The 19,667-nt window shown below is 39.2% G+C and overlaps 1 protein-coding gene across 3 annotated transcripts; it reads right to left on the bottom strand.

Moving 5' to 3' along the window:
- Nucleotides 1-1,861: 1,861 nt before the first annotated feature.
- ABHD17B (abhydrolase domain containing 17B, depalmitoylase) lies at nucleotides 1,862-19,663 on the bottom strand. Of its 3 annotated transcripts, none has more exons than XM_054986565.1 (5): nucleotides 19,316-19,663; nucleotides 18,882-19,084; nucleotides 12,265-12,739; nucleotides 7,858-8,037; nucleotides 1,862-6,149 (listed from the first exon to the last, which is right to left on the bottom strand). In XM_054986565.1, the coding sequence occupies exons 3-5, from the start codon at nucleotides 12,729-12,731 to the stop codon at nucleotides 5,930-5,932; spliced, it is 867 nt and encodes a 288-aa protein (XP_054842540.1). In that variant the 5' UTR covers nucleotides 12,732-12,739; nucleotides 18,882-19,084; nucleotides 19,316-19,663; the 3' UTR covers nucleotides 1,862-5,929. The 3 variants fall into 3 exon arrangements, with proteins under 3 accessions (XP_054842540.1, XP_054842541.1, XP_054842539.1); XM_054986566.1 differs by lacking the exon at nucleotides 18,882-19,084 and having other exon boundaries at nucleotides 12,265-12,418; nucleotides 12,506-12,739; XM_054986564.1 differs by lacking the exon at nucleotides 18,882-19,084 and having other exon boundaries at nucleotides 19,316-19,662.
- Nucleotides 19,664-19,667: the final 4 nt, after the last annotated feature.

Genomic DNA, 19,667 nt, shown 5'->3' with positions numbered 1-19,667 from the left:
ATGAGAATGGTCTGGGATGCAAGTAAAGCCCCAAATGGCTGCCGTGATCCTCTCAGTCAGCCAGGAAGAGTAGTAAGAGACAGGAGAGAACAGCAAGAAGATAGGGAGGAACTATGAAAGTTTAAGTCAACAGAGTTTGAAAGACAAAGGAAAGATTAGAGGGGAAAAAGAGCAAAGGAATAGGAATGGGAAAGTGAAATCCTAGTAAGTAGCAGAACTTGTCTGCTACAAGACTGCTCTCTCTGGAGGCAGGAACAGAACTGAAGAGAGGTGTCCCACACGCTAGACAGGAGGAAGACAATTAGTTCCTGCCTCCCTGATTGGATGGTGGGAACCACCTAAGATGTCCTCCGCCTCAGAGGGAGAACACAATTCCCTCTGTAACAGGTCTGATTCCAGGGAAAGTTGGATAAATTGACCCCTAACCAACTCCCCAGAGAGTGGGAAACCAATCCCAATGGGGCCAGAAAGGGGTGATAAGGATACACTGTCCTGAAAAACGCTATTCTTCCCTCCTATACCCTTGGAAGCAAGGGTATAGGAGGGAATGGATAGTCCCTTGTCCCACGTAATCTGAAATGCGTCCCTAGGGATTTGGGATCCCACTGTGTTAGAGAACAAACGGTCTTGGCCCTTGTGTTGCTTGAGTCTGCAAATAGGTCAACATCTACGAAGCCCCACTGATGGAAAATGGGTAGTATGTATCCCTCGTTGATCACCCATTCATGATGAGGGTGGAACAATCGGCTGAGCAAGTTCGCCCTGATGTTTGTTGTGCCAGCTATGTGAATGACCTGAGGGAAGATATTATTGTCTATCGTGTACTTCCAAACACTTGTCGCCTCAGCACAGAGTGAGCGATGCTGTTCCTCCCTGCTTGTTCAGGTAAAATAGTGCCATAGTATTTTATAATCTGACTGTAAGATAATTAGCTATATAAAGATAATTGATAGAATAGACTGTATGGTAGATAATATTGAAATATTGGCAAAAAGTCAACATTGTTATTGTTAAGTAATGCATAAGTAAAACGTAATGATAAATATAGGGGAAATAAGGATTTTTTTTCATTTTTTAAGATAAGGAATAGAAACAGGTTGGAATTTCCAATATTACTGTACCTTAACACTCTTAAAGATTATGACCATTGGTTATATTAAGTAATAAGCATTGTTATTGTTATTAAGAAAAGGTAATAAGATGGAGTGATAATTAAATGAGCTTTATTTTATTTTTTAAATATACACTAAATAGGCTTAATTATTATTCTAATTATTATTCTAGTATCTATAAAAGTTATGATTTTTGTACTCTGTATTTTAATAATCCTTGTAGCACTATTTGTCTTGCTTGTCCCCTTTCTTTTTCTGTATTCCTTTTTTGTTTTAATAAAATATATTTAAAAAATAGATTTCTGTCAGCAGGCCCAATGATACAAAATCCCTGCAGCCACAAGGACTTTGTACCCCATGTGCACAAGGGCTATATTCTGCATTGTTTTCACAGACTGAAAGGAGGGCAGATTCAGTTTGTGAAAACAGTAAGCAAGAAAGGCTTAAGTCTCTTTTCTAGGCATGCTAGAGTCACCATCCGATTATGATCCCTAAAGGCTTGGGAGGCACAGAACTCCCAGTACATGTGCGATACAATATCTTCATGATGGGAACAAAAACTCTATGTGTTGTGTGAATCGGTCCTGTAAAGTTGCACACAATCATTACTGAAAATCAGCTAGGTATGCTAACATCACTGTACAATGCACACTTGCGGATCATTACTCAAATCAGATCTTTTCCCCTCCCAATATTTGGAAATGGAACTATAATGTGCAAAACACAGAACCATACAGTAGAGACAGGAATATAGCCAAAAGCTGGGTTTTATTTGAATTGTCTTAATGTACAATAATCGGCAGAATTTTTGAGCAGTTAAGACAGTGGATAAAGTTCAGACTCAACATTAAGATTAATCCCACTCTTATCAGAAGGGAAAAATAAGGAAAAAAGTTAGCCAGTGGCTGTAAAGTACATTTAACATATTTCACCTTTAACTCAATGCAAAGAGTTCATTTCAGAGAATTACCAGCAGTGTTTACGGAAAACATATTTTAGACACTGTATTAATAAAACACATCCTTAACTGCTGCAAACTCTTCCAAAGGCAGGGCCTCAAGTATCCCAAAGTAACAGAGCAGTTTGAGGTAGTGCTCAGAAAAAAGCAGACAATGTTGTGAAACAAGAATCCATTTTGCTCTCTAAGTTAGTGGGATTCAGTTTTACTACCTGCCACATTTCTTTTGCTCAGCTTCTTTTATGACCAACCATGCACAGCACAGAAACAAAACAAAGCTGCTAGTCTAAAGCTGCCTTTTCCCTTCCTTCCTTGGAATACTTCAAGCATTAGTCCCAATTATAAGTTAGCTAGACTTTTTGATCAATGGCTTTTCACTGAATGCAATAATCACTGCACACTAGTAGCTAGTAGCTCTATAAAATGTCTTAGTGGAGAATCAGCATCAGCATCAGGTCAAAACTGGAAGTGTATGGGCTAATAAAATTTGTTTTTAATATCAGGGTTCTACTGAATGGAAGTACAACAGAAGCTATACTTACATCTCTTAGCACAAAAAGGTTCTCTGTAACACGCCTCCTCATAAAAGCCTTGTGTAAAATATGTTAAGTAGGCAACTTGATTCTATTATGCATGAACAAATGTGAACATTCTTTGCTTTCAATATCTCCAAAAAGCATAATATTTTGGTAGTTTCTCTTTCAGTTTTGACGTGGAATCTTCCAATCTCCAACACTAAACATACATGACCCAGGTTAGTCAAAAGCTCTCCAGAATAGGCATGGCCTGACAAAGTTCATCATGTTTCTCCATATAAGAGAAACAGTTTATACAGCCTTTTACATAGCTGGCACCACTTATTTGACAATAATTATGATCTTCCACAAGTTTATCTTTTCTAGCTGATAAAGAAATGAACTGGTATAATCACAGAATCCTCCAAAGTGAATAAAAATGCCTAGTTTGCCGCAACAGCCACTTGTAAACTCAGAAAGGCAACTTCAGCCACATATGAGGAAAATTCTTCCACTTGCCTCATAACTACAATCTGAAATATGAGGTAGTGAGAGAGAGAGAAAAATGCACCTACCTACCTACCTACTCAGAATGACTGATAATAGCTCTCCACGTGGCTGCAGCCACCTTATAGCAAACTGACATCGAACAGGCATTTTTAATCTCAAATCACTGCCAAAGTAGAGCGAATACATGGACTGCATAGAGGTAGCAGAGCTACCAACTGCAGCTCAATTCTTGGCAGATATATAGCTACTTAAAATATAGTGTCAATTTTCTTTTTTTTAAAAAAGTAAATATTGCCAATATTAAAGTTTTCTTACAGCCTACATGCACTGACAGTAGGATTAATTTCATCTGTTCAGAAGATTTTAAAATGTGAAATACTACGTAAGATTTTTAATTATACAAACAACAGTACCAAAGTGATGCAGAAGTAACACTGCTGTGTGTCTTCTAATCATTTCAGCTGAAAAGCAACAATAAATTTCCACTTTGCAGCAATTAACGTAGCCAACAATTTCCCCTTTTACAATATCATATCTGAACTAAAAACAATTTAGGAACCATGTTCCAGGGATGCATCTTTTACAAACAAATTTGATATTAGAAAATACAGATACATTCCTGGAACTGGACTTAAGGAGTAAAGAGGTTTCTGTTCTTGTGAAGGATAACTAAACTAGTTGATTTTAACAGTGCAGAGTAGATCAAATGTATTTGCAAGAAGATGGAGCCTATAAAAGTTCAAGTTGCACACTATAAAATTGCTGTAGTAAGTTATGACACTTTCAAAGATCACATTGTTATGAAATGCATGCATATTTTGCAGTATTGTAAGCCACCAGATTTACTCAGGCACTTGTATTTACATGCCAAGTAATTTTCTCAATTAAATTAGCTCAGGGAGTATGAAGCAAAGCTAGCACACACATTTCCAATTCATGGTCTTTAAAAAACTGAACGAGAGAGATGTTCTTTCTACTGGCACTGAAAGTCGTTCTTCATTAACACAACATCAGTTCACATGGGTTAATTAGTTTCCCTTTCCCCCCAACCTAATTACTCCTGTGTAGGGAACCACACAAACAAGTCTGGGTGACACAGGGGGAGATGATCTGCAGCCATAATTCTGACCATAGCAGCACTTTCCCCTGTACACTCTTGTATGTGAGAGGGGGGTGAGAGATGGAAGGCAAAGGGCGCACAAGTGTGTTCTGTTACCATATTACCTCATGTTTCAATTGAATTTGGCATTACACTAAATTATAGTAACTGCTTGAAACCTTTGACATTTGCTACCTCCTATATGACAGTCTAAAAATGACCTACTCTGTATACTTAATGTGTTCAATCCTTCATTTATAAAACAAAATCTATTCAAAGTTAAATTAGAAACCAGCATGACTTTTAAGCAAACTACAGACTGGCAGAATACCTTAGCTCAAACAGAAACATGACAAAATCAGGGAAGACCTCTGGAAGGAAAGAGGGACAGGTAATCAGAGCAGCAGGTTTTGGCAAGATAGTCTTATCAGAAATTATGCTATTCTAGCTTTTCTCTTGTCACAAAGAATGAATTAGTCAGGAACTTACAGTTTATGCTTTGCAGAAACAACTCAGTATCAAGTATGTGGCATTTCTCTTATTTTAGTTTAACGCACTGGAACCTAAGTATTCACAATACATAATATATTATTGAATATTCTCAGACAGACAATCACAACATTCAGCAGAACAAGTAAACTATATAAGGCTTTAAAATTAGAAGCACAGTGTGTACTGGAGTATTACTTTGTTTACAAATTATTAGGCTACATTTGTAGATCTATTATATTTTATTCAAGCAGAATTTGTTTAAGGGAAAGGCAACTTATTTTACTACGAGTTAATTGTCAACATTCTTTTCAATATACAGGAGTACATTAGTAGAATTCTCAGAACTGAAACAGTTAGTCCTACACTTATCAACATTCAAATCAAAACTGAAATGACAACTGCAACTTTGCATGTTGCCAGTACAAAACTCAGACCAATATTAAGAGTTGCTACTGAAGTTCTGGTTTTTCACATGATCATTTCAAAATGGCCAAATAGAAAGTTCTTAACAAGTATTAATGAGTTCAGGAAAATCACTTAAGTATTTGGTTGCTTTACTATGGACCCAGTCAACCGGACATTTTACGAAGAATCAACATTTTGTGCCTATTTTTGCAGAGCAACGTGAATGGCCAAATAGGCAGTTTTGGCTATCAATCATCCAGGAAAAGAGAGAGGCAACATTGAGAATAAGACATGAAAAGTAATAAAACATTTTTACTTGTTCCCTATATAATAGGGTCTATAAAATCCAGTGGTTGTTTACATAGCCTTCTTTATTCCTCCAAATGCAATGGCTATTTGTACTTTACAACTGCTTCAATTACACCTGTGCAACAGAGTCACAGTACATTTTGAGATGTTTTAAAAATATCATATATAAATTTGTTTGATATGCTAAAGCATTTGGCAACACTTTACAGCATCTGATTTTACATAATTAAAATTTTACTTTTCTCCCTATGATTTTTGTACATCTTAAGAAAGACTTGCAAACTGAGTTACATGTAGTCTAAGAAAACTTGCACAAAATATACAAACCACACCAGCTTGTCTTTCTCATTCACTGTTCCAGTTAACACTGGTTTTAAAACCTTCATTAATTATGTTTACAAATCATTACCTGTACATTTATGAAGGCAACTGACCTGATTTGAAAACAAAACCATCAGGTTTTATGCTGTGGTTACTAAGCTGTGCAGTTCTGCAACAAAATCAACAGCAATAAACTATATAAAGCCATTTACAAATTCACCAGTTCCTGTGATACAAATTGTTTTAATCTTTCAAGATACTGTCCGTAAAGCTCAACATCATTGTGTCCTGCTCCTTCCACCCACAGTGGTTCCACAGGTCTTTGGCAGCGTTCAAATAATGCTAGGCCATGTGAAAAGTCAATCACTTCATCTTCAGTCCCATGGATTATTAATACTGGAGATGTTATTTTAGAGATTTTGTCAATGCTGTAGGAACACAAAAAATAGTATGCAACTAGTCATAATAAAAATGTCATAATCTTTACTTGATGTTTAATTAAATGTAGAGTTTAAAATATCCAAGGTTGTGAAATATGTACATTACCTAAGAGTTTCAGGTGGGTAGCTGTGTTGGTCTGGAGTAGAAGAGCAAGATTTGTGTTCAATAGCACCTTAAAGACCGGCTAGCTTTCCAGGGAATGAGCTTTTGAGACTCAAGGCTCCCTTCATCAGATACAAGGAGTGGAAAAAGGCAGGAGCCTTTATGATCCAAGCAGAGGGTGGGAGGGTTATACCCTGGAAACCCAGTTGGTCTTTAAGGAGCTACTGCTTTTTTACATTCCTTGCTGGTAGTTTACTGGAAGCATTTAAGCCAGTACATACCACAACTTAGATGACTAAACATAAACATTTTAAATGCAGGCTCTAGTTTTGTTTGTATTAACAAATTAGGTCTTCACTATTGCCTTGGTATTTATGAATAAGTTTATTTGATTTGGACATATGCAATTCCATTTATAACCTATCTAGTAGGACTGATGTTAGAATTTGTGTCAGCAGTGATATAGGTCTGTAACTGAAATACTATATGGATTTTTGCCTAATTTGGGAATGATTAATAGGCATCATACAGCATTGGGGGTAACTTTCCCACTTTCCAGAGCTTTCCAGTAAAGGTCAGGCATTAGTATCTATCCTCTACCACTCCAATGGAAAATAGTTGGTCTCTGGTCTTTTATAATCCATTTTGTCCCATTTTCGAGCAGGGCAAGACAAGCATTCCAGCTTGGATAACTAATACAGTGGAGAAAACCAAAGTTGACAAATCTGTAGGGTTTGAGAAATTTACCATTGTCTCATGAATTTGATTTGCATTCGTGGGTAATTGGATAAAATTTCCAGTGCACATTTGTTTTAGATAGTAATTTGGTATCAACTCTGTCCTCCCCCCCACCCCCAACACCGCTGCATTGAATATGCAGGGGTAAATGCAGTCTCTTAGGAATATAATTTTTACCAATTGATATTTTGCATGGTGTCAATTGTTTCTAATTCTGTGGGGTAGGTTATGTGGCAAATTGGGTTAGCGATCCTTTAACAGTGGCCTTTACTTTTAGATTAACTTGCTCCTTCTATGGGGGGTGGCAGTAACTGAGCTGTAGGGAATAATATACAGGTACACATTTTAAACTGTGGCCTAAAAAGGTACAGAGTCTGCATTTAGAATGAAAGTAATCTAGTGCTTCAGTAATTTTACTGAGTCACATTTTAAAAAATATAAACTATTCTATTGATTAGCAACTAGAGGAGGATAAAGGCATGATCAGAAACAGCTATGATGTCTTTACTTGTAATTATAAATATATTATGGTAGTGAGGGGGAGAAAGTACCAATTCCTGGTTAATGAGTAAAACAGAGTAACATTTTGTACACCCTGAATGGCCCATGCTAGCCCGATCTCATTAGATCTCAGAAGCAACTCTGCTTAGTACTTGAATGGGAGACCACCAAGAAAGTCCAGGGTTGCTACACAAACCACCTCTTGCTTTGAAAACCCTATGAGATAACCCTATGTCACTGCGACTTGACAGCACTTTACACGCACACATATTGTATTTCCTTCTGGTTTTCCTTTAAGGAATGTGCCAGGTAGCTCACCTCCACTTTCAAACTTTTAAAAATACTACAGCTTACTTTGGGAATGCGTCAAAGCAGTAGGTCTTCTTAGTATCAGGAAAAGCTACGCGCATCCCTGAGGTCAGAGGAGAATGAAGAATTACAGCAGCACTTTCATAACGAGCAGCAAGATCCACAGATGGCACTGTTCCTATACTTTGGCCATATATAATCACATTTTCAGGGCGGATTCCATACCTGAAAAACGTTAATGTTTACTGTTAAACACGTACCTTATGAATAAAGCAGGTAGCCTGGATTTGTACATCATATATGAACTATGCACAATAAATCATTTTCAGCCATTTCATCAAGTTTGAAACTTTATTCACGTTCTGCAACGTGCATAAAATCATGGCCTGAGGCATCTTTTCTTTTCTTGTACACATCTCATTTTTATTTTTGTAACATTCAGCCTGATAAAGAACTTTGGTGGACTTGAGAGCTTGCATGCTATTTTGTGTCACTTTGTTTGGTCTTAATAAAAAGCAATATGGAGATAGTTAAGGAGGGGTTGTTGTTTCTAAATTTTACTTTTGAACCAATATGGCTGCAAACAATGTTTGCCTGCTTTCAAAATAAGCATAGTGAAAAAGCATCTGCTAAACAAAATTATGCAAATTCTTCTCTTTTAAGTAGGGATGCATACATATATCCTTTTTATTTGTTTTTCTTGCTGTTTTGAGCCCTTATGCTTCACCCATTTCTGTTGCTGTATTGTCACAATTTGTTTCTTTTACAGCACTCATATACAACTGATTCAAAAATATACACTACACTGTACTTCAATATTAGCACATGATATGGTCTGTTAATAAAAATGTACTGGTTCAATTAACACAAAGAAAAATGGGAAAAAAGTGGATTTGTTTGAGTCCACACAGCAGCACTATGAAATCTGGCAGCATTATGAAATCTGGCAAATCTGAACACACATAAATATCATATACTACATAATCTACAAAGATATTTCTCACTCAGACAGAGTTCACATTGCTTTCCAGTATTTAGAAGGAAAAAGCTATTTAAACCCCTAACAAAGTGGTTCCAAAAAAAAAAAAAAAACCAGACAAAGTATGTTCAGTAGAGATGGGCACGGAACAAAAAACCCCGAACCATTCGGTTCATGGTTTGTTAATTTCCATGGAACACGAACTTAACAAACTCACCTAATTTCCGAACCAGTTCGAGGTGGCCCAGGACGGCCTCCTTCATGCTCAGAGAGCCCAAACTCACAGGGAGTTTTCAGTAGGCCCTCCTCCAGCCAAAGGCCTAAGACAAGGCTTGGGGGAGGGGAGTGAAAAGCTAAGACGAGGATGGGGGGAAGAAAGGGAAAAAGCACCCTTTTCCCAAACACCTCCCCAGTCCCCAGTCAGTAAGAAAAAAAGAAAGCAAGAGAAAAGAGGCTTTTCAACCCCTTTTCCAGCAGCCAGAAGTGCCAGCCAAACATCCAAGTTCCAATCCCAATCCAAACACCACAGCCAGCCACCAAGCTCTCCTCTCTTTCCCACTCTAGAGAAACTGAAACCAAGATTCACATGGCTTCCGCTATTTATGGGAAAAGCCAAGAGATTGAACAACACAGGAGCACTCTGGTTGGCAGAAAAACCTGCCTAACATGGTTTTGGAAGGAAGAGATTGGTGTTACCATGGCTGATGAAGGCCTATCTCCTTAGTTGCCTTGGAGATTCTAACCCTCCCCCTGCCTTTCCTAGCTGGATAGGCCAGAGTGGGAGCTCTCTAGTTGGCAGGGACAGCTGCCAATCAAGCCTGGAGGCCTCAGATTGGGGGCAAGCTAAAGACTGCCACTGTTGCTTGGGCGAGGGAGTGTTTGGAGCCAAAAGTGTCCAAACTGGCAACGGAACGGTAAGAAAAGTTTGTTTGGTTCAGAAAACGTGGTCCCACGGACCGCGTGGATCTTTGACTACGAACCGGCTTTTCCGCATGGAATTTTGTTCCGGAGTTCGTTTTGTGCCCATCTCTAATGTTCAGTATTGATCATGTTAAGTTAGAGGATGTATCAGGAAGAAGAGGTGATAAGAGAGGCTAAATGGTCAGTATCCGAAGAACCATTCAAGTTCTTCCAAATGCCCAAGAGGGTTTTATACTTCTAGTATAAAACTATACTACTAGCCCTATTGTAATTTTCCTTCTCAGACTGTAAAAACTAAGATATGCAATCTCAAAAATTTCTGGAAATGTCACATCTCTACAAAACCTCAAGACTGCTAGCACTCCACTAATATGCAAGGCAATGCTACCATAAATGTTTCAACCCCTCCTCCCCCAGCATCTGGGCAATCTCCATACCCTCATTTGCAATAAAGGTTGGGGTGGATAAACTGTGCATCATCAAGCTCCTTTCCACCTCCCATAGCACTAATTCAAGAAAGAAGGAAATTAAATGCAAATGCTTAGAAAGCAACATTGGAGTCCTTTTTCCCTCCTTCTATCTACATCTGGAGTATAAGGAAATCTGGCAGATCAACTTCTAGAAAAAGTGAAGTAATAATAGGGCTCTGCCCACCCTCACCCCCAAATTCTTATAACTCTTAGGCAATACTGATAGCTATCAATATCACAGCTCATGTCAATGGCATTCTAGTTTTCTAACACATTTTACACTAAAGTATAGAAAAGCTCTTCTAGAGAACTTTATTTCATTCTCACTTGTAGATTCCCCATACCAATGCCAGAAAAAAACCTCAGAAACAAAAACCATACTTTATATAGACTTGCTTCTATCAAAACTACCATTTTGCTATTCCCAATTATCTGCCATTCATGTATGTATTACAACAATAAAAAAACACTGGGCTTCATTATTATTAAAGTAAGCCTTTAAATGTCTGGAGTGGTTTGCACTAAAAACTTCATGAATAAAATAGTATCTGAGTACAGCTTCCAGGAACTTATGTGTGCATGCATACGTGGGGGCAATTTTGTATTGTATATTTTGTAACTATCAAATCACAGGATGCCCCTCAGCCATGCTCCTATAATAATTATCCAGTTCAATTCTCATGTCCAGCTTCTGACCCATATTTTAATACAGGAATGACTACAGATGTTGATGTATGGCAACATTCAGTCCCTGAACTGAATTTTTTGTAGCAACACTGTTCCAGGAGCGCGATGTGTTTTTGCCTGAACATACAACTCAGCATAAAGAGCATTTTCAACAGGACGTCTAAAGATGCAATCTTGTGCATATTGAATTCCACTGTATTAAACTTACTTCCAACTAAGTATAGATCAAGAGCAGTTTTAAGCCACTAATTTGGTTCTCTTTGCTGCTGAATTGGTGATTTTACTGAATAAAACCAGTAATTTACCCATTCACTTTGATCACTATTGGCATAAGAACAAATTGCTACTTTTGCTTGCCATACTAAATTGATTTCACTTCCTTTAGAGGGAGAGTGAAAAAACTAGGGGTGTGCAATCCAGATCTGGAGAGGGGAGCTAGATTTTTCCCAATCTGGCTAAATCCAGCCTTTTCTCATCAAATCAAAAAATCCTTGATCCAATCCGGGAGCCCAGATCCAGACCCCCCAGATAAATCTGGGAAATATGGCTTCAGCCACTGGTTGGCCCCTTCCTGGTCTTTCCCCACTTTATTGCAAAAAGGGAAGGGAAAGAGAGACGGGGGGGGGGGGGGAGTGAATAGTCAATTCATACAGGAGCTCCCCACACCTGCCTAGCTTCTGTGAGTGATGCTGGTTCAGCTGGATTAAGTTGCAACAGTGTCCGTTGCTTCAGTTTGGGTGGAATTCTCTCTGTTTTGATCTGATTCTCTGGTTTGATGTTGGTTCCCTTGATTCACTTTGGTTCTGGGGGGGATTCTATCCATTCCCTTGCTTCAGTTTCGTTCTGTTGGGCTTCTTCTTGTATTTGGGAGGGTGCCTTTGGCCACTGGCAGCCTTGCCCCTGTGTGATTCTGCCTGACAGCCTGCTTGGAAAGGATTCCCCATAGGAAACAATGGAGAGTGGTTTGGGCACCATCTTCAGGGATCCACAGAATTGGACCCAGGCTCCAATCTTCCTGAAACTTGGTTGGTTTTTAGAGTATAATCAGTTCCCTGGAAATGTGGTGGAATTTGCTTGAAAAATGCCCCCTCCCAGCCCTCTGGATAATGTCCAGATAGGTTTTCCCATAAGGAATAGGTTTTCCCATAAGGAATAGGTTTTCCCATAAGGAATAGGTTTTCCCATAAGGAATAATGGCCAAATAAATCCCGGATTCTCTGATTTGTCAGAGAAACATTGCTGGGTTTTTTTGGGATCCCTGAAACCCAGATCTGAATTTCTGGATTTTTTTTGGTGCACATCCCTAGAAGAAACACAAATTTAAACTGAGAACTTCTTGAAAAAACACTCCATTCAAATTTAGTATAAATATACTACAATAAGTTGTCTCTTTACCTTGTTCTAAGAGCTACCCAAGCAGCATCGATGTCAGCATATAGATTCTTCTCTGTTGGTTTTCCAGAACTTGCTCCGTATCCAGAATAATCATATGAAAATATGTTGCAATTAATCCGTGAACCAAGTCCTATGTAAAAGCTGCTCATCTGACCTAAGTCAACAGCATTTCCATGTGAGAAAAGCAAAGTATACTTGGCGTTAGGAGAACAACGCACAAACATACAGGCAATCCTGTTACCTTTGCTTGTTCTAGTCATGAAACATTCAATGGCATCCTTTTCTCTCGAAGAGTATTGCCAGTCTGCGCGATCAGAAAGATGTAGAGTCCAGCGACTCCCACTTTCATCACACATCAGTGTATATGTGGGGTCTGGGGGCAAAAATGCCAGTTTGGAAGCAATTTTGCCTGGACATGGTGGACAGCAGAATAGGCAGCAGAGTTCACTAAATGAAAGATTATTCATCTTCTAATCTGAAATAAGAAGAGAAAAAATTAGCCATTGGAAGGATTTCCATGAACATTCATTTAACAGGGGTTTCAGAATAAGGATTGCATATATTTTAGTACAAATTATAAGTGTTTGGGATATTAATGTCTAAATAAACAAAATACTGTTTGTTTAAACATCTATAAAATATTAAACTTTATATCAAAATTAATTTGATCAAAAGTTGATTTGGCTTATTTATATTTATTTACAAATGTACTCCATTTTTCTTGTCCATCAGGTCAACTAAGACAGGTAAAAGTTACAACAAGCATTGTAAAAATAATTAAAACCACAACTAAAATATGTATGCAAAAGCACAAAAAATGAGTAAACATAGGACAGGACAATGCCCATCTTTGTCTTGAGAAATACACATAAGTCAGCAAATAATGTTTTTAGTTTGTTATAGCTCAGAGATTAAATCTTCAGAATCCTGAAATACCAAATAGCTCTACATTTTTAAAAATGTATTATTTCCAGATTACCACATCCATCTTTAAAACCACATACACAATACATTAGAACTGACTTCAGAAAAGCATATGAAATGCTTAGGTTTATATACTCATAAAATTTGTGATATTTATCATTTGGTCTTTTTACACAAAGAAGCTGCTACAATTTACCTTAGAAATAGATATGTGGATTTTATCATTTGCTGTTTATGCAAAAGCTGCTACAAATTACCTTAGAAATAGCTATACTATACAGAGATTGTTCAAAGATATTCACATTCAGTGACAGATCCGAAACAACTGGTGATGTAGAGTTTACATAAGGCAGAAATTTGAATCACTGTGCTATTGACAGGGAAGAACCAGGGCTAAAAAGACTACTCCATCAAATCTATGTTACAGAAGAACAACAAAAGATGGACATGTGACAGGGAGGCTAAAAGAATTGGTAAAAAAAAAAGTTACCTTAAATGTGGTTTACAAATGCAGATTAAGGTGGTTGTAATGATTTCAAGTAAATGTGTGCATGTGTCTTTAAATGCTTGGTGTGAGATCGGTGAAGAGTGGGGGTGAGAGAGGGATGAGTGAGTGATATGACTGGTTGATGACTAAGAGTGTGGGCAGAGTGAATGCAGTTTAGACTGAGAGTGGAGAGCAAAGATTCAGTCAGAAGAAAGCAGGCAAGCTGCGTGCAGCCTGAGTAACTTTAAGCACGTCTGTGAGAAATACTGAGTTAGAGAAAGAGGCTAACTGTGTGAGAAGCCTGAGAAGAGATCTGTATGAATGAGTTTAAATGAAGTAACTTTAAGAACCAAGAACTACTTTTATGAAACCAATACGCTTCTTGACAAAATAAAAGTTTATTTTGTTTTGTTATATCCCAGAGTAGCTGTCATTGCTTTATCATCATTGCTATATCCCATTCCTATCCTCAGGGCCACACAGAACCACGAAGGAGCCTAACGCTTAGGCACATTACCAAAGGGAAAATTTAAATAAAATATCTTGGAATATAATATTCCTGGTAGCAGCAATCTACCCAGAGGGTGTAAGGGAAAGATTAAAGGCAAAATCTACCCTAGAAAAGGGGTCATACTCATAATAGTGGTAGTATGAGCTGTACCACTTAAAGCTGTGGGTGGGCAGTCATAGTTTTATGGCCCCTCCCCTTCTAAAAATACCCTGCATGTAAAAGATCAGCATGCTAGCTTTCTATTTACAGGGGGAGCTTTAAAAAAATGGAACCCCTCACTTACAGTCTGAAGTGATACAATCCATTCTACCACCTCAGCACTCTGACACCTCATTATCACACCACTGCACTACATACGAAGACTAAGCCTTCTGAAGGAAGAATTAAGAGGAAGGACTGGGGCAAAGTCTTACATACAGTTGGTAAAGAACAAGAGAAGTTACATATATTGGCAAGAAAGAAATTGAGTGGGAAAGCAACACTTGGAGGGGTGGGGAACTATGGGCTAGGGAGTTAAGCTGACTTAGGGAACATCTCTTTAGCTTTAAAACAGCATGAAAAGGGGAATTTTGCCCATCGTGCCTTCTATTGTCTTTTTAACATTGTAATATGACTACCAAAAGAGGGAACGAAGTAGAGTGTCCTGACCCTCCTCGGCCTGTCCCTAATGGCAGAGGAAGGCTGCTCAGAAAAGGAAGACACTTCAAAGGGAGAGGAATCCTTTATGATCTGGTATTCATAATCTTCTGCTCCTATTCTTGAAACAAAGGATACCTCCAGTTTGGCTTGATTTGGCTGCCTGCCTGAGAACCTGTTGTTGCAATCCCTGATCAGGCCTTTCACTTTTTAATATATTTAACCCACCCCCAAACAAATCCCTCAGGTAACCTCATCACTCACACCCACCTTATTAAAAGATCCACCATCAGCTTTAGGAGTGCAAGGCAAAGTGAATTTCTTTTGTTTTACACAAGAGAATTTGATACTTAAAACAGAGCACAACTGATACCAATCAGAACTCTTTCTCCCTAGAATCTATACAGTCTGCTGTGGGTTATATGGGTTGATGAGAACACAAGAGTCAAGGGTAACAAACATACTTACATTTAAACGCCTTCCCACCCTAGTATGACAGATGGCACAAGTTACTAGAGCTGGGAGGTGCTCTATGCTTAGCGGTTGCAAAGTTTTCTAAGAGGTTGAAATTGAAAGGAATGACCAGGCAAGCAATAAAACTTCACTGTTTTTAACAGGAACAGCATCCAAACCCTGCCTGTCTAAACAAGACTCTGAAGTCCCTATTGGACTCCCTGCCTAATCCAGGATACTGCCAACCACCTCTCCCTCCAAAAACCTAACTCCCATTTTTCAGCTGGTCCTTGGATGTTAAACCACCTCATTTCCCCCCACTCCAACATTCCATTCAGTATTTAAAATCTGATTGGTCAGAGCTGACTGAGGAAGAAATGAGGGCAGAATCTTCCTCTGTCCATTACAATTCTGACTTCACTACCAGCTAACCAAGTACAAAACAGAATACAAGTAAGGAAGAGGAAGCATCTTGATTTGTACTAGACAGCCAATTCTTTGGATGCAAACTTCTAGACAACCATAACATTTTGTCTATTGTTAGAATGGTCATGGTTATGAAGTCTGCTGAAGAACACTTACTACAAATGTTTCCCTAAAGCATTATCCAGCTCTTGGATATTTAAACAGAAAGCGTAACATACAGCAACTCATTACCTTCAGCAAGAGTAGCTCATGCTATTACCTTCAAGTATATTCTAAGCAATGCTTCTGTCTCACTACCTAAACAATTTGACTACACAAGACCAACATTAACAATGGCCTGTATTTTATCATATGAACAAGGAATGCTGATTTTCCAGTTTCTATCAGTTTCTGCAGCCACTTCCAATCTCCAGAAAGATAATTCCTGGGGTCATAGACCCCATATGGAAGAATGCCTATATGAATCAGTGAAACATACAAAGCTGCCTTATACTAAATCAGACCACTGGTACATTATAGTCAGTATTGTCTGCTCAGACAGACAGCAGCTCTCCAGTATCTCAGGTAGTGGTCTGTCACCTCCCCTACTACCCAATTCTTATAACTGAAGATGCCAGGACTGAACCTGAGACTCCTGCATGCCAAGCAGATATTCTACCATTGAGTCATTGCCCCTCTCCAATGAAGCCACTGTGTCTTTTGTTATTCTTCTGAATGACAGAAGAAAGAGGAGGGGTGGTTTTACCACCTCCAGCACCCTCCCTAGAGTCCCCTGACCAATGTGGGTAAGTCTTCTGTGTGGATTCCACAATCCCCAAAATCATGTTTCCAGGGTCAGAAGGGCTGGCAAGTATAAAGAGGGATAACAGAAAACTGTACTTTTGGTGTACAGGTGTCCAACAAGTTCCGTGATAACAAGATGGCCTCAAAAGAATTTTTTGCACAGAAATGTAAAAATGTCACTTCCCAATTAAAAAGACTGCAGATAAAACACCAAGACTAAAGCAGCTACCATGCTTCTATTCAAAAAGTTGCAACAGGCAAAGGAAACATTTTTCTTAATGATATAGATTGGGAAGTTTTGATCCTAGTTACTAACACCAGAGTGATTAACAGTTATATCAAAGTTTCAATCATACTTATTTTCAGTTGTTTGCCTAGGATTGCAGCTAAACATTAACGTTCCAAAAAGTATTGGGTAACGGTACGAAAAAAGTATTGTTGAGACTGAATACTATATTGTATGCTATAGTCACAACAATAGGTGATCAATATCTGAAAGAAATTGCAAACCTTCTCAAAACAGAATCATATAAAACAAAGTGATATAAGATTTCCATTCAATTTCTCTAAAGTTGAAAATTTCATAGATCAGTTTTGCAACATCATTCTGTGCATCTAAGGAAGTTTAAATTAATTCAATAGGATTTACTGAAAATAAGTGTCTATGAGATATACCCTAATTTTATCAAAATTGTAGGTGTGTCTTTAGTGGATATTTAGATTCATCCAGAGAATACATGACCTCTTTTCAGACCATTCTACACAGCCATGTTCCCAACCATGATAAAGGACAGTTGTTATTTTTGTAATGGCAACCTAGGCCTAGTATCGCTTTAGAGCGTAAAGATGAAACACGTAAGCTATGTTTTCACTTCATTCAACGTTGGAAACCAATAAGATATTTTACCCCTACTAAACAACATTTGCAGAATATTCATGAAAGTTTTCTGAAACTGTGTTTTTCCCACACATATTAAATACATCCATGGAAAATAATCTTGCAGTAGAATTTGCCACATCTCATTAGGTTGTCTGCTCACTAAATATTAATATGCACACTGTTCAATTAAGTACAGTATTTCCTTATAGAAAGGTTTCTTCGGAAAGTTAATACTGATAATCAACAAAGTGGAAGACTGGAACCCATAGCTCACTAAAGGCGGTGTTAGGGACATCACAACTGAAGATTTAAGGTAGTTCCAAAGCAAGTGATAAAGTGAAGTTCCTTCAAATTTTTAAAGTTTGCTTATCAAAACATCACAGATAAATGTCTATAGAATTGTATCCTAATTTTGTCAGAAGTGGACATATGTTTTTTGTAGCTATTTAGAGTCTTTTCCATACTGCTGTACTCAACATGCTCCCAGCCACTTTAAAGTCACATATCACATGGACAAGATTCACTGAAGCCAACTAATGCCAATGAAGTATACCTAAATATGATGAACATACAAACAAGACTGGAAATTATTCAGTATACAAACTGACAAGCCATGGGTGCAAATGCAAAATTACTCCACCATCCATTCTAAATTAATAACATCAAATCTGGGGGGGGGGGGTTTGAGCGATTTCACTTTTCTATTTCTCCATAAGATAACAGTGTATTTTTAAAGACTGAAAGCATGAAGTAATGGTGAGTAGAAAATACTTGTGCTGCTAGGAAGGACATAAGTCATACCAGCTGTTTTCCAAGAATGTTTGATCTGTTTCAAATAAACAAGTTTATTTTTTTAAAAAGTAAAGTTATGAACAAGTAGAAACAGAGCAGCTGATTCTCAACCTGCAACCTATTTCATAATATTTGCATATTATTTTATATTTGCACATTCCAAATCACTATACTATAGCATTCCCTTTATGAAAAGAAAAAACACACACAACAATCTGCCCATTCACAGCTACCAAAATTGTGTGTATTTTGTCATCTCAGACTGGTACCTCTTTGCACAATCACAAGATTGAAAGCTTAGGGTAGCTTTGGAAACTCAGAAACAACCAGAAGCAAGATGTTTTCCTATTTATTTTAGCTGACAAGACAGGCAAACTAGAAGCAATTATTTACAAGCGTCCCACCCAGCAAAACGATTCTAAGCCAAAATTTTGTTTACACTTTCTACAGACTTAAAATCCAACAGGGCTAGAAACGGATACAGTTGTGGAGGAGACAAAAGATAAAAAGGCTTCGTTGTCGCTGTTTTTTTTTTAAAAAGAAGCTTGCGCTGCTTGGCTCTTGCCTATTCCCTTGGAACAGTACACTTCTTATACCCAAGAGAAACAGCTCTCTCACATACAAATGAGGCACTGATTGCACTGCAGGTCCCCCTCCCTTCCAGAGGAACGTTTCTCCCATAACACCCCCTCCCGTTCATAATATGTCATCCGATCTACCCCCACCTTCATTCGCCTGCGAGATGAGCTCAGCCGTGCCATTGATTCCAGTATCGCTGCCCAAACCCAAGCTATGGCAGTAGTTACCCTCAGCTGACACCTCGCGAGTGAGCCGCGATCCGGCCCACCCTTCCAATCGCTTTTGAGGAATCGCAGCGCCCGGGCCTGCAAGAACCAGCAAGGCGCTGCGGATGGTCGAAGCCCCGGGTCTGAATGAAAAAAGGGAAAGGGGGGAAGAGGAGGAGAGGCTGCGCGCGCACCGGAGCCAAGGCTGCCAGTCCCTGAAGGGCAGGCTCACTCAGGGCCACCCCAGGGGCGAGCCGGCGGCTTCCCAGCCATTCTCCAGCTCCGTCCGTCCCTACCCCACAGAGCAGTGACCCATGCAGGTGCCTTCCGTTCTGCCTCAGGCCAGCAAGGCTGAGGGCCACCGGCCCACTCACCTTCCCTAGCGCTCCGTCAAGAGCGCGCGGCCGCGGCCAACTGCCTGGTCGGGCGGCGGCGCGCGCGCTTGCTCGCTCGCTCGCGGACGGGACACGCGGCTCCCCCCACCGCCTCAAAGGGCCGTTCGAAGGTTTGAAAGGAGTCGGTTTGTGCTGAGTAACCGCCGCGCCTCGGGCAACGCTCTGCTCGCAGCCGTGGCAAACACCGAAAAGGGACTCCCCGAAAAGCTCGATAACGATGGAGGCGAGTGTGTGTGACCGCGGCCTGCGCTCCAGTCTGTCCGTAGCTCCACTCCCGAGTAACTGAATTAGGGAAGAGAAAGCCTGGGCAAACAGAAGACAGCCGAGGAGG

This window comes from Eublepharis macularius, chromosome 8 (genome assembly GCF_028583425.1).
Source record: "Eublepharis macularius isolate TG4126 chromosome 8, MPM_Emac_v1.0, whole genome shotgun sequence".
Taxonomy (NCBI): domain Eukaryota; kingdom Metazoa; phylum Chordata; class Lepidosauria; order Squamata; family Eublepharidae; genus Eublepharis; species Eublepharis macularius.
Note: the sequence above shows the minus strand (reverse complement) of the source record. Positions and strands in the feature narration are given on the sequence as shown.